The sequence below is a fragment of the Solenopsis invicta genome, chromosome 5 (assembly GCF_016802725.1).
Source record: "Solenopsis invicta isolate M01_SB chromosome 5, UNIL_Sinv_3.0, whole genome shotgun sequence".
NCBI lineage: Eukaryota > Metazoa > Arthropoda > Insecta > Hymenoptera > Formicidae > Solenopsis > Solenopsis invicta.
The window spans coordinates 3352139-3367157 of NC_052668.1; the positions used below are offsets into that span (position 1 = coordinate 3352139).

Here is a 15019-nt window from a genome sequence, read left to right on the forward strand (position 1 = left end):
ATTTTTAATTTTGCCGTCGTCCTTTTAAGTTTAAAAGATTCCACACTAATACGAAACATTAAAACTGTAATTCTGTTTGATATTTTACAAGTTCATCATGACTTTGGATTAATTGTACCATATCTAAATATCAATATTGCTCTTTAAATTATTTTTAATTTTGCCGTTTCTGGATTAGAATAGGATTGGAAGGCATTTATTGTGCGATGCTTAAGTGTACGAATTTCCGGCAGTTTGATTGGCTAACTTTAAATTCTTCTCATTTAAAAACTATTGTAGCCTCAACATTTTGGTATTAGAATATTCGTCTCGAAATATTATCTGTTATTAACGAGTGTCACGTAAAGTCTGAAACATCTTGTATATTATAATACACATGTGAATAATATTTTATATTTCTTGTATACAAAAATTAATTATACGTAATTTAACTATACACAATTATTATATTTGATTTATTATTACTTCTTTTTTCAAAACAATAAGGGATTCTCAAAAATAAAACTTTGCCCAATACATAAAAAAACTAGTTACGGTTTTGTTTTTAACTTATATGTATAAAGACTCTACACTGAGAGAAAAGTTTTTGATAATTGTGACAATAATTAATAAAAATAGGGTAAGATGGCCATAGTTTTTTAAAATGCAAAAAACGCATTTTTATTTTTGTTATTTTTTAATAATGTTTGACATATCACCTCACAGAATCTTAAAGTTAATAATACTTCTGAATTTAAAAAGAAAACACTTATTAGAAATAAAATATTAACATAATATCATAACGTATGCATTAGCCATCTTATCAAAATTTTAAGGAAAAGCTGGCCATACTATTATGGGACAGTTGGCTATACATGTTTCATGTTAAAAATAAATGTAATATTTTCTAAAGTAATAAATAAAATTTATAATTCTATACATTCAGTATAAACACATACACACACACACGCACACGCACACGCACACGCACACGCACACGCACACATTATATTTAGTTATGTAACGTTACGCCGTTCAGGGGTAAGTGCGGGGAATCCGCTGTAACGCTAATACTTTTCCGGTGCGGCAGGAGTATCGGGATATCTTTCGGTGCGGTGGGATATCGTGATCGGTTGCTCGGATGTGCTCGCCGGATGCCAGGGTTTTTCGGTAGTAATGAGAACTTCCTGTTGAGTACAATGATACAAACGTAACAATATATTTATCAGGTGTAGTTGAAATACACAAGTAATAATAATGCACCGGAGTGCTCGGTCAAACAATAATCGGACCCGCGCAAAATAAAAGAACGACGATTGGTCGGGCCGGACAAAATATAACTCGCGGCGTAACTTAATATTTAAACAAAAGGACGGATTTGGATAACTAAAAAACGGACGGACTGGTATTATACGCTATGCGCTCGGAGGTAATAATCGGAGTCGCCATGAAGCGGCTAACTTAAAGTGCGGTTAAACGGGCCGTGATTGGCCCGCGCGACGGACGGTGGCGATCGTGGAATTGGCGGCGCGCGGTGCAGCGGACGGCTCCGCAATACGCGAAAGTGGTCGACGTTAGAGACTTAAGTAGTCTGCGACATTTTTTCTCGGATACGGTCACGGGTTCTTTTTTTCTTCTTTTCGGTTTAATACGGTCCCTGTTCGGGCGCCATGTAGCGTTCCTCGCTATTCCGACACATCTTGCATTCCAGCAACTTCCGCGAGGAACCGGCGGACGAGCAGTGGAAAGCGTGCATACCAAGGGACGATACCGGGTGCAGACCGGACCACCATCCTACACCAAGTGCACAATATATCCACGGCCGGACATCTGGGCATAGTCAAAACCATCGCACGAGCGGTGAGAAAATATTATTGGCGCCGGATGTTTGCCGACGTAGCCCGCTATGTGCGTTCGTGCCCAAACTGTTTGGCGCATAAGAGCTCACAGGACCGACCGGCCAGCACTCTTCACACCGCCCACGTGGAAACCCCGTGGGAATAAGTGACCGTCGATCTGGTGGGACCATTACCACGGTCACCGCACGGACACATCTGGATACTTGTGATGCAGGACCGGTTCACGAAATGGGTGGAAGTTAGCCCGCTGCGCCGCGCCACCGCCCCTGCAATAGCCCAGCACCTGTTGGACAAAATTGTCTACCGCCACGGATGCCCCGCAAGTGTAATCTCCGATAATGGCCGGCAGTTCATCTCAGGACAGATGAAACAACTGTGCAAGGAATTTGGATCCAGCACCGCACTACACCTGCCTACGCTCCCCATTGTAACCCAGTGGAGCGCACCAACAAAACCATCAAGACCATGGTGTCGCAATATATTGGACAAAACCACTGGGACTGGGACCAACACCTCACAGCCTTGCAATCTGCCTATAATACGGCACAACATGAGGCCACCGGGTATAGCTCAGCATACCTCAACCACGGGCGAGAATTCTCGGAGCCACCCCGCGAGCACCATCGCCAGAACGCACCTGCCGCCACACCGGACACCAGGCACCACCAATTAAGGGACGCTTACGAGTTGGTACGGACCAACTTAGCCCGTGCGTTCAACCGACAGGAGAAGTACTACAACTTCCGACGCCGTGCTTGGAAACTTGCGATTGGAGACCTCGTCTGGAAGCGCGTACATCCATTATCCAGGAGAGGAGATGCTTTCAACGCAAAGTTGGCACCAAAGTACAAGGAGCCAATGAAAGTGCGCAAAATTCTCTCTCCAGTAATCGTAGACCCGAGAGACGCAACCGGCAAGTGGCACCGTGGGGTACATGTGCAGGACCTGAAACCGGACCGCAGTGGCCCGGGAACCGATCACACCGATCAAGAAGAGGAAAGCGGTATCGAATACACCGAAGACACCGACCCGGAAGAGGAAACCGATTCCGAACGCACCGAGACCGCCGATAACGAAGGAGACCAAACCGATCCAACCGATTCCGAGCAGGAATGACCTGCGTAGTGGCCAAAGTCCGCCATTTCCAAGAAGGAGTGGTGGTGTAACGTTACGCCCTTCAGTCACACCGCCAATCCGATCTAAACGCCGAACACAACGCGTAAGACCGAGTACGTACACGCGCTCGGCTAAGCTTGCCGCAATCACGTGCTACTATGCATTCCGCGCGCCGCGTTCGGCAAGCGTTCCCACTCCGGCCGGCCCAACTGCGCGCGCTGATTAGTACGTCCGACCACGCGGACCGCTATATAAGCCGGCAGCGGGCAGCCGAAATCGATCGCTCCGAACCACCGATCTCGTACCTACTCCGCTCGTGCGCCGGGTATCCTCGGCGCTCCTTAACTTGGGTATTCTCAAGCACTTCTTCGGAAACGGGCATTCTTGTTCCAACTATCTCACGACGGGCATACTCGTCTGTCCTAACGGCTGGGAATACTCGGCCGATCCCATCCTCCGTCCGCGACGGGAATACTCGTTTCCGCGACTGGGTATTCTCGGCCAATAGGAATCGTCCGTCCCGCAAGTCCGTTCTCGGGGATTCTCGAGACCAACACCATCGTCGGGAATACTCGACGCCGTCCTCCGGCTCAATCCATAAACCTGCTCCCCAGGGGGTGACAACACCCCGCAGGTGAGACCACTTAGATCTCTAACGTCGACTACTATCGCGTATTGCGGAGCCGTCCGCTGCACCGCGCGCCTCTGATTCCGCAATCGCGACCGTCCGTCCCGCGGGCCAATCACGGCCCGTTTAAACGCACTTTAAGTTAGCCGCTTCACGGCCACTCCGATTATTACCTCCGAGCGCATAGCGTATAATACCAGTTCGTCCGTTTCTTTAGTTATCCGAATCCGTTCTTTTGTTTAAATATTAAGTTACGCCGCGAACTATATTTTGTCCGGCCCGTCGTTCTTTTACTTTACGCGGGTCCAATTATTGTTTAACCGAGCACTCCGGTGCATTATTATTACTTGTGTATTTCAACTACATCTGATAAATATATTGTTACGTTTGTATTATTGTACTCAACACGGAGTTCTCATTACCGAAAAATTCTGGCATCCGGCGAGCACATTTGAGCAACCAATCACGATATCCCGACGCATCGAAAGATATCCCGATACTCTCGCCGCACTGAAAAAGTACCAGCGTTACAAAAGTATACGTACAAATAATACGTATAATAATCAGTAGAGATGTAATCTTGAAATATATGGCATAACCCTGATTCAGACTATATCAGTTTTGTCTGAAATGGTTTTTTTTGTATTTTTTACATTTTTTTAGAAATATATACACGGGACAATTTAATAAAGTCACATGTATAAACCATGGTCCTATAATACTAGTGATAATTCTAAAATGCTCATATCATAATGAAAAAAATGAAATTAAAAATGTTGACATTATTGATCGATATATTCGACAATTTTAGTCTACCACTTAGTAGATGTTGCAGGACCGTCGGAGTTCGGTCGTCTCTCCAGCATCCCTTTAATGTTTTTAATTTTAATTGAAATAGTTGCTCCTGTATTGAACAAGAAAGTGATTTCTTTTGGCCTCCTTTACGGGCAGAGATATTATATCCAGCTTGGTATCTTCCTTCGGCGCGTGTCGCATATGTGACACTCGATACTCGCCGGCAGTGCGCAACGTTTTCTTAGTTCTTTCATCTCCCTCTTCTTTTTCTTCGCTACTCTGTCCGAGCTCTTTATTGCTCGTCTTTTTTTCTGCTTTATTACCATTTCGGTAGGTTTCTATTTTTTTCGTTGGAGTGTTTCTTTGATTGTTTAACCACCAACATTCTTTGCAGATGTGCTCCTTTTTCTTGCAATGATTGCAATACTTTTTAAAAGTATTTATGTGAGAACAATTTTCCGGTTTTGGTAATGAGAAGCGGTTTGCATATCGGCTACTACAGCAGTCTTGCCTGTAGTGCCCTGTTTTTCCGCATTTTCTGCATTGCGGTGTTTTATACGAGAGGATCCGTTCTTGGAACTCTGATTTATTCTTTTGATAGAAATTTGGATTTCGATTGTTTGGCCCTTTAATTTTTTCTTCGGCGGTTGCGTCGGTTATCGCTTCAGCTAGTATTGGATATCGCTGTGCGCGTACAAAGAGCTTGATATCCTCGTGCAATCCGGTCTGATAATTATGGAGAGTCTGTTCTCTAATACTTTCTAAAATGGCTCGTTGTTGTTCTTGAGTGTACTTTTTGCTCTTTTTCATGGATTCATACAGATCCATTGCCAATGTATTTATTTGGCGTCCGAAGTCTTATACGCTTTCTTCATTTTTTTGTTTTAGTAAATTAAATTCTATTTGTAAATGCGCTGTGCTTCGTTTGCCTAAATATTCGTTTTTTAGTTCTCTTTTTAATTGCTGGTAACTTCTTATATCCCGTGTTTGGAAATCAGTCATAGCTTTTTCTTTAAATTTTGTGCAGATCATAGCCTCAAGTAGTGAGTCCTCTTCCGCTGGGTGAATATTTTTCATAGCATATGAGCTAGCATTTATATATTCTTTTACGCGGTCTCGGGAAGTTTCGTCTATATCTAGGATCATGCTTCGAGCATTTTTCAACTTTAAGAAGCTAACAGTTGATCCTCTTTGATTTCTTATATTATACATAAATTGGTCATAGGAAAGTTTGCGATCTTGATTATGGAAACTTCTTGTTTCTTAATTCGGGTCCTTAGATGGGGTACCGCGGGCTTTGGGTATGGTTTCCGTGAAAGATACCCGAAGTTCCCTTATTTCGCGTAATAATTCATGTAAAAGAAAATTATTCGCGTTTGGCATATTATAACCGGTTCTTCTATTTTGATCGGATTCATTATTATGCCAACTTGTTAAATTTTGCGTTTCGTTATCTACCGTATTATTTGATAAATTAAACGACCGATCCAGCGGGATAATTTGCCGCGGTAGAGCCGATTTGTTGCGTCGTACCGTTGAGTCCGTCTCCGTTCATATTTAAGAGACTAAAGTCAAGTGGATTTATAGGGATCCCGCTTTCTGTTATTACGTTCTTCGTGTCGCTCGTTTTTATTTATTTATTTGTTTGCGAATCAATTTTAGCGCAGTTACCGCAACTTTTATGAAGTTATTGAGGGATCTAGCCTACCGTCACTGTTTACTATTTTATTGTGTCGAGAATTTATGAAAGTAATTTGACTTACAGTAGTAACGCAGTGCTCGCTCGCATGTTGGTGTTGGGTTATGCTTCCTCTGTTGTTATCTGCACGCTCCAGCTGGGCTCGCGTTCGTTGGCCGCTGGCTGTTGCGGTAGGTCAGCGGTGATCTTAGAGATGGCTTGTCGTCTCGTTTCAGCTGACGATGCTGTGGTCCTTAGCCCTGGTCCTTTATTTTACCTATCATTCCTTGAAGTGTTGCAATTTTCTCAATGTTCTCGATTACTGGCAGGTGTCCTTTTTTTGTGCAGTTCCCTGACGTTGTTTCTCAGTTGTCGTCGATGCGACTTGCAGGATTATTCTGCTTTCTGGCTTTGTCTGAGCGATATCTTAAGCGAAATCCCACCGCTGCCACTAATTTTAATGTTGTGCCCGGTGGTGGTCCAGGCACGTTGGTAGGTATTTCGGGATTCGGTTTTGCCCAAAGAGTTAGAACTCACGGGACAGCAGTAGCTCAGACGGGTTGCCAATCAAGAAACACCTTTCTTGTCACAATATATAATAGATTTATTCTTAATGTTTCTTGTTGTATAGGCAGTACTTATATTTAGTTGACCCGTTATATTGGGCCGTGGTGCGCGTTATCTTCTTTTTTATCGCATCACGGCTCGACGTATAAATTACGCACGGCCGTAATGTTACTCTGACGGTTGTTCAAATTATTCTCCGCCGTTTCCCGATTTGGAGACCCTTTTTATCACTTAATATTGCTGATGCTGAATTGCAGGTTGGCTACACGCTGAATCGGCGGAGGTACAACATCCGGCGAAAGACTATCTTGTTTTCCGTTGTTGTCACGTTTTCTGCACGTCTTTTGAAAGACGATCCGCGCTTTCTGTTGCTTTCGCGTTTCAGTCGATTCCGAAACACGAGTATTTACTTAAAATTAATATGCATAGCAACGAAATCGCTTTTTGTTGATATGCACTGGTGTTAGCTCAGGCTACAACAGGACCATGTTAAAAAAATTTTTACATTCTTGAATCATTTTATTTATCTAAATAATTTCATTCACTTAAATTAGTATTAATATGAGTATTAAATTTGTTAACGCAAGATCGTTAATGAGTTTGCCGGACTGGGGAGATCAAAATAAAGCGGAACTTGTCGTCACGAACAGTTACTATATTTTAATTTAAATATTACAAGCGTCGCGTGATTACAACTTGTCTTCGCTCTATGCTCTCTCAGGAAAGACTATCGCTAGGGCAGCGCAAATTTTGCTAAGAATAATAAAAATTAATTACAATTGATAAAAGTAGCTATTATTGAAAAAAAAGTTGGCACTGCAAGATTTCAAACACCTCTCTTCACGCAGCCGCCGAGAACAAAATAGAACGCACGTGCCTTAGGCTCTTCAGCCACAACGCTTCATGCTTAACGTACCTCATGGTGAATGCCAAACTTCACAATATCTCTGAAACAATAGTCCATGCACTCAAACACTCTGACACTTTTTATACCCTCGACCTCCCCCCCCCCTTTCAAAAAAACTATGGCTCATCTGATTTTGTTTTTCGCAGTTCGAGGCATCTCTTTGTCAGCTTGACTTTTTCATCTCTACTATTACGGGGCCTCACATCTTCTCTATCTCTCGCTTCATTCCATAGACTCTCTTTCTATCTCTCTCTCCTCTCTCTGCGATTACATGAGTACCGTCACTTGCATGCTTGCTCGCTCCGCTTCTTTGAACTTGATTACTGCTGCCCACGTGCGATGTCTGCAACCAATAGATTGCTGGGAAGAGAGCTAGGGGGATGCTGGATGGATCCGACGTTCTTGGTCTTTTACCCGGAGTCATCGATGTCAACGAGCGGCTTTCTCCTCGTGCCCGTGAAGTCTTTGGTGAGGCAAGGCGCGCTGTTAGGGAAGGACGCCTACGTCTCTCGTGGGTGAGAAATGGGGTCATCCATGTTCGGCGTCACGCTAACACTCCCTCCCCCCCATCCATATCCGCGACCGCGCACACTTGCAATCACTGATCTCACACAGCATACAGACGACCCTCTTGAAGCTGCTTGACGACGTGAGACTGGCCATCGATAAAAGGATGGTCACCTTGCTCGTCCTGTTTGCTTTTACTAAAGCCTTTGATACGGTCTCTCGCGATCTCCTTCTTCGTAAGCTGCGCTTCTTCCGCCTGTCTCCTTCTGCCTACCAATGGGTGCGGTCTTACTTCACGGGGCGTCATCAGCGTGTTCGTGGGCCAAACGGCTCCTTCTTGTCTTGGACGCCTGTTGTTGCCGGAGTTCTCCAAGGCTCGATTGTCGGCCCCCTGCTTTTTTCACTTTTTATCAACAACCTCAGGTCCATCCCAAGTCTGCAATCACATCCGCGGATGACCTGCAAATTTACATTCATTTTCCTGCTGATATTGACGCCGCTCTCACTAAGATCAGAGAGGACATTGCCGCAATCAAGTCCTGGGTTCTGAACAACTCTCACCCTTAACGCTCATAAAACTAAATCAATGCTTCTGGGGTCCTCTAAATGTATTAACAGCATTCCCTCCTCCAGCATCCAACTACACCTCAACGGTGCATTAAGCAAATTAACCGACAAGGTTACAAACCTCGGCATCTGCCTATCTAGCTCTCTTAGTTGGTCGGAGCAAGTACGTGACACCTCGAGCCGCGTTAATGAAATCCTTTAGCGGTTAAAGCCTTTCTCCAATTGCCTCTCCTTGCGCCTCCGTACTCAGCTCGTCACGGCTCTCATCTTCCCCGTCTTTGATTACTGTGCGACCCTCTTTACTGATTTAACGGGGCAACAGTTTAAGCTAAGACGCCTAATAAACTCATGCGCGCGGTTCATTTACAATCTTCGCAAGGATGAGCACATTGCAGGTTACTACGAGAGTAGCCTCTCGTGGCTCAGCTCTGACGACAGGAGGGAGTACTTCACATGTTGTTTCTCTATCATCCTTAATTCGTCTCCCCTCTATCTCTCCAAAAACTTTCGTCTTTTTCACCGTCCTCTCTCACACCTGCGCTCCTCACCCTTCTCTTCCCTCGATCTTTCTTTCTGCCGTACCTCCACCCATCAACGTTCCTTTCATTTGACTGCATGCTCTCTATGGAATAATCTCCCTCCTGCCGTCAGGGAGGCCGCCTCAACTAGCGCTTTTAAGCGCTTGCTTTTCGACTATTTGATGAGCCGCGGCCGTGCTGCGATGCCCTCCCCCCCCTGGCTCGTGCATAGCCCTCCTCTACGTTACTCACTGTTAGTATCACTATTACTCTTACGTTATTTTATTTTTGTTTTGTTATTATATTTTACTTTTTTCTTTTGTTGCTTACTATATTCCTGCAACTTTGTTCAGTTTTAGTTTGTAAGTAATATTGTTACTCTCTATGTTCAACTGTACTCCTGAGTGTCCTTAGAGAACTTGCCCTAGGACTAAATAAATGTTTATTTATTCATTCATTCATTCTCTCTCTGTATCACACGCACGACCTTGCTGTCACTCTCTTTTCGACGGTATCACATTTTATTTTCCGCATTCAAACTACGCGCTCTCTTTAAAGAAACTCAGATCAACCAAGCTTGGTTCTCGAACACTATGTGTCGCTCGTATGTTCATAAACTCTAACAACCAAATAACGGGCGAATAATGAGTAATAAATAAAGTTGTTCTAAATTAAATATGTTTTTACATTACAAATAAACAAACTGGAACAGATGAGCGACACATAATATTTTGAATACTGACCACAAAATGCGTTACGAAGAACAGTTTGTTTATTTGCAATGAAAAAATATATTCAATTTAGAACAACTTTATTTATTGCTTGTTATTGGCCCGTTATTTGGTTATTAGAATTTATGAACATACGAGCAACACGTAGCATAATGTTCATTTTTAAACTTATTATAGCTATAATATCAATCATATTAAGTTTGTGTTTACAGTTCTACCAATTATGACAAAATTTTACTAGAAATAATAATTTTAAATGATAACATGTATAATAAATGTATATATCAAAATATGGATGAATAAAACTGATCGGTAATAAACATTTCTCTGAATGCAGTTACAATTATAGTAAATAGAACTTTTTAAACGTTTGTTATAGACAGAAGCAAAATGATTGCAACTCCCTTTTTGACGAATTTCGGAATGCAGTCTGGTCACTGAACGATTGTAAGGATCTAAACGGTTACGTTCATTTGCTTTGTGAGCAAGGCTAAATTTCAAAACTCATCGAAAAAAAAGTATTGCAACTTTCTTTGCTTCTGATAATATGCAGAACAATAATAACTAAAAGTTATAATTTGTATATATGGTAAAAACAACTATAATTAAATATATTGACCCTAAAAATATTTACAACTATGAGTTACAGTTAAATTATGATAATTGTAACCATTTTTTTGTAAAAATACAGAATACGGAACCTTGCTTCAATGACCTTGACCTTAACCCAAGGAGTAAGGTTATACAAAAGTTTTTATAACTTCATAAAATGTTTGTACATGATTGATCGTACTTGTACGCATTTTGTAAGATTATAATTTGTATTGCGCGCCATTCAACGTTATGGTAACACGCCTTGAATGCCGCCATGGCGACGTGACGCCCTTCGCTATCGTTAAGTTGGCAGAAGCGCACGTAAGTAGCTGTAGTAGCGATTGTATTTCTGTTGAGTTCGCCACAAAATAAAGCTTACAAGTCTAAAGTGAACGTGCGAGTATACTTCTCAAACCCGTCCTCTTTGGCATACAGTCCACTTATTTATTAAGAATAAAGGCTCTAATAAATGGTCCTTCGAGTCGGATTATTTTCTCGACAAGGCAAGAAGAAATTCGAGTGCACCAATCGACAACGTGGCACAAGCGGCTTCATCAAGATGGCAGCAGAAGAGGTGGTCATCGCAGCATCGGAGAGAAAGTTACACAAGCGACGCGAGACCTCTCATACAGCCGTCAGATTCGTTACACGCACGTTTATGCGCCAAGACGACTTGTGACTTTGTGCTTGCACATCTATAATACGTCGCCTCACGCACACGGGCGAGACTTCCAGTGTGCGCGACCACGAGGCGACGACTACGTTCAACTCGATGGCAGCACAAAAATCCTAGGCATGGAACACAGTTGCAGATACTCTTCACTATAGAGTTTGAAGCTAGAACATATAGAATAAAAGGTTACTAAACGCACGATATTAACTAAAATTGCACTAGTATACGATCCCCTCGGATGGTTGGGGTCCATTACAGTAAAGGCAATGATAGTAATGCGACGCCTGTGGCAGGATAATAAAGAGTTGGACGAGGAAATCACAAGAGAGGTACGCAAAATGTAGAGTTAGTGGAGATCAAGACTACTGCAGATCCTATTCATCACGACTCCAAGACAAATAATATGCGACAACCCAGTGACAATAGAGATGCATGGTTTCTGCAATGCTCCGGAAGCAGCATATGGCACTTGCCTATATATACGCAACGCCAACACCGAGGGAGATCGCGTTGTAAGATTGCTATGTGCCAAATCGAGGATGGCTCCGCTAAAACGATTGTCATTACCAAGATTGGAATTATGTGAAGCCGTACTCTTGGTCAAGTTGGCTAAAAAGGCAGCTCAAGCCTTAGATATCTCAATGCAAAAAATATATTACTGGAGTGATTCTACAATCACTTTAACATGAATAAACAACGAACCCAATAAATGGAACACGTTCATAGCTAATAGAGTGGCAGAGATCCAACGGGACACAATCAAGGCGTTTTGGTATCACGTGAAATCAAAAGACAATCCAGCGGACTCCTTATCTAGAGGACTCAATCCGGACAAACTCAAAAAACCAAGCATGTGATGGACGGGACCAGACTTTCTATAACATGACATACAGTTCCATCCATATACAAATCAAGACATAAAAGAAATCATTTCAGAGGCCCGCGGGACCACGTTAGTCGCTCATACTACAACCACTGCATTAGATCCCACAATCATTGAAAAATTTTCGTCTTTTACGAAATTAAAGCAAGTTATAGCATATTGTCTACGATTTAAAAATAATATGTTAACCGAGATAATCGTACTAATAGCTCACTAACACTTCAAGAAATAGGTCAGGCCATTGTTAATAAACATTGTTAAAATCTATCAATTAAATGAATTTGCTCAGAAACTACATAGTCATAAAAATAACCATCAATTAAATTCAAAAGGCAAGCTTTTGACCTTGCATCCCTTTATTGATAGCAACGATTCGTGTGGGGGAAAGATTGCATCACGCACCATTAAAATATACACAAAAACACCTCATCGTATTGTCTAAACATCACCTCACGAAGTTAATTATAAGAAATGTACACTACAGGAATCTACATGCTGGTCCACGTTTTAACCATGTTACGTAATGATTATTGGATAATAACAGGCAAGGGCGCGGTTCGTCAGGTTTTGAGAAATTGTATTGTGTGCTTTTGCACAAAGCCAATTAGCGCAAATCAATTGATGGGTAGTTGACCAGCAGTCCGAACAACGCAGACTAAAGCATTTCTCAACACGGGATTAGACTACGCCGTTCAGTATAAAGATATCGCGCAATAAAACCGATAAGGCTTATGTGGCCATTTTTGTTTGTTTGGCGACCAAGGCTGTCCATTTCGAGTTAGTCACTAATCTAAGCACACATTGCTTTCTTAATGCCTTAAAATGATTTATTTCTAGGAGAGGTAGATGCACCAGGTTATACTCGGACAATGCCACTACATTTGCGGGCGCAAATAATTTATTATTGGATTTAAAGAAAAAGCTATTTAAGAAAGAAACGCAGCAGCAACTTCAAGAATACTTGTCCAAACAATTTATAGAATGGAAATTTATTTCTCCATCCTCGCCACATATTTGGGTGGTATATGGGAAGCGGCCGTAAAGTCCGCAAAGTCGCACATGAGGAAAATCATTGGCATTAGGGTGTTGAACCTTGAGGAACTCTATACCATTGTAGTACAAATTGAAACTTGTCTCAATTCGAGGCCAATCACGCCCATGTCTAATGATATATCAGATTTACATGCACTAACATTGGGTCACTTTATTATTGGTGAAGCTATTAATTCCATCCCAGAGATTAATATCACAGCTGTACCTGTAAATCGATTAACGCGCTATCAACTGCTCACGCAAATGAGGCAACATTTTTGAGATAGATGGTTGAAGAAGTACATATCTCAGTTGCAACAAAGATTCAAGTGGAAGTCGTTTAACCCTCTTAACTTAAAGATAGGAACCATGGTTTTTATTAAGACTGAGAGCACTCCTCCGATGATATGGCCATTGGGACGTATCTCTGAAATACATCCTGGTACCGACGGTATTGTCCAAATAGTAACCGTACGCACTAGTCGAGGTCTAGTCAAACGAGCGTTGCCAAAGATATGCGTTTTGCCCATTAAAGAAGGCGTCAGCAATTAGAATGCGACGTGTCACGACAGCGACATTTTTATAGGATTAAGTGTAATATATTGTTAAGAATAGTTTAAGCTTTACCGCGCAACTTAGAAGTAATTTTAATAACCCCCTAGTTTATTTTTTGTTAATACTCATAGGCTATTGCCACATCTTTTATCCTAGCAGTATATTTAATATATTGTATTATTGTGATTGTTGAAAGACTGAGTCCTTTCAAGGGGGCAGAATGTTCGTACTTGTACGCATTTCGTAAGATTATAATTTGTATTGCGCGCCATTTAACGTTATGGTAACACGCCGTGAGTGCCGCCAGGGCGAGGTAGCGCCCTTCGCTATTGTTAAGTAGAGTCCCTAGAAGTAGAGAGTCTGGACATCTCGGGGTTCCACGTGATTGGACTGCACCTAAAATGGCATCACCAATACGGATCCCTGTTTAATCCTCTTTAGCCAATGCGATAACAGCATACACACGTTCAAGTGCACACAATGATAAACATACACACATATAAAGCTCACATACATACACTGACATATTCATTACCGACATTTTAGGGGCAGATGTCCAGACTCTGTACTTCTAGGGACTCTATCGTTAAGTTGGCAAAAGCGCGCGTAAGTAGCTGTAGTAGCGATTGTATTTCTGTTGAGTTCGCCACAAAATAAAGCTTACAAGTCTAAAATGAACGTGCGAGTATACTTTTCAAACCCGTCCTCTCCGGCATACAGTCTACTTATTCATTAAGAATAAAAGCTCTAACAATGATATGTACTTCGGAAAATTGTACGATTAAAAAGTTAATATCGATTATACAACTATTTGTAGTTTTTAAAACATCTATATGACTACGTCAAAATTAGTCTATGTAAATGTATTTATTTGAAGTTTTTATAACGTCTGTACGACTCCGTACAAATTAATTGTTATGTGATATTTATTTTAAAAGTTTGTAACGTCTATACGATTTCATGGTATGTTAGCTGTCTTGTAGCCTTCATTACAAGTTTTTGAAACGTCTTTACGATTCTTTATCAGTCATTCTGCAATATTTATGGCATTATTTTTAAAACGTTTCTACGACTCCGTATACTTTGACTTGATTTTTGAGTCATAATTTCAGGTTTTTAAACGTGTGTAATTGCAAATATTGTTGAGTAGAAATAACACGTGTATGATGTTTGTAAAACCTTTATATAACTTTAAAAGCGAGGTTATTTTGATGTTTATTACTAATCAGTATATTTAAAAAGTAGGTTTTAATAAAAATTTCTTTTTTTTAAATAAGCAGAATTTAACTAAATCATTTCGTAAATCTAAAAAAGTTATAAGAAGTATAAATAAGTTTCCGCCGTTTCACAAAAAATGGCGCCACTAGTATGTTACGGTTGAAATTGTCTGTTGTAAAACGTTATATCGTAAGGTTGGACATCTGGCAACA

At 41.5% G+C, this 15019-nt stretch overlaps 1 protein-coding gene and 1 long non-coding RNA gene across 7 annotated transcripts in view; one reads left to right on the plus strand and one right to left on the minus strand.

Moving 5' to 3' along the window:
• The window catches only part of LOC105197158 (Bardet-Biedl syndrome 4 protein homolog), a 184678-nt gene that overhangs the window by 153931 nt on the left and 15728 nt on the right, over positions 1-15019 (plus strand). Inside the window, exon 9 of one of the 5 annotated variants that reach the window (XM_039449763.1) lies at positions 10232-10839. The exons of the other annotated variants lie outside the window; for them this stretch is intronic. Coding sequence (XP_039305697.1) covers positions 10232-10293 — 62 coding nt within the window. The 3' untranslated portion in view covers positions 10294-10839. Of the gene's footprint in view, positions 1-10231; positions 10840-15019 lie in introns of those variants that run through there. 5 annotated transcript variants of the gene reach the window in all.
• Positions 1-15019, minus strand: part of LOC120357898 — a 59965-nt gene that overhangs the window by 7639 nt on the left and 37307 nt on the right. The window lies entirely within an intron of this gene.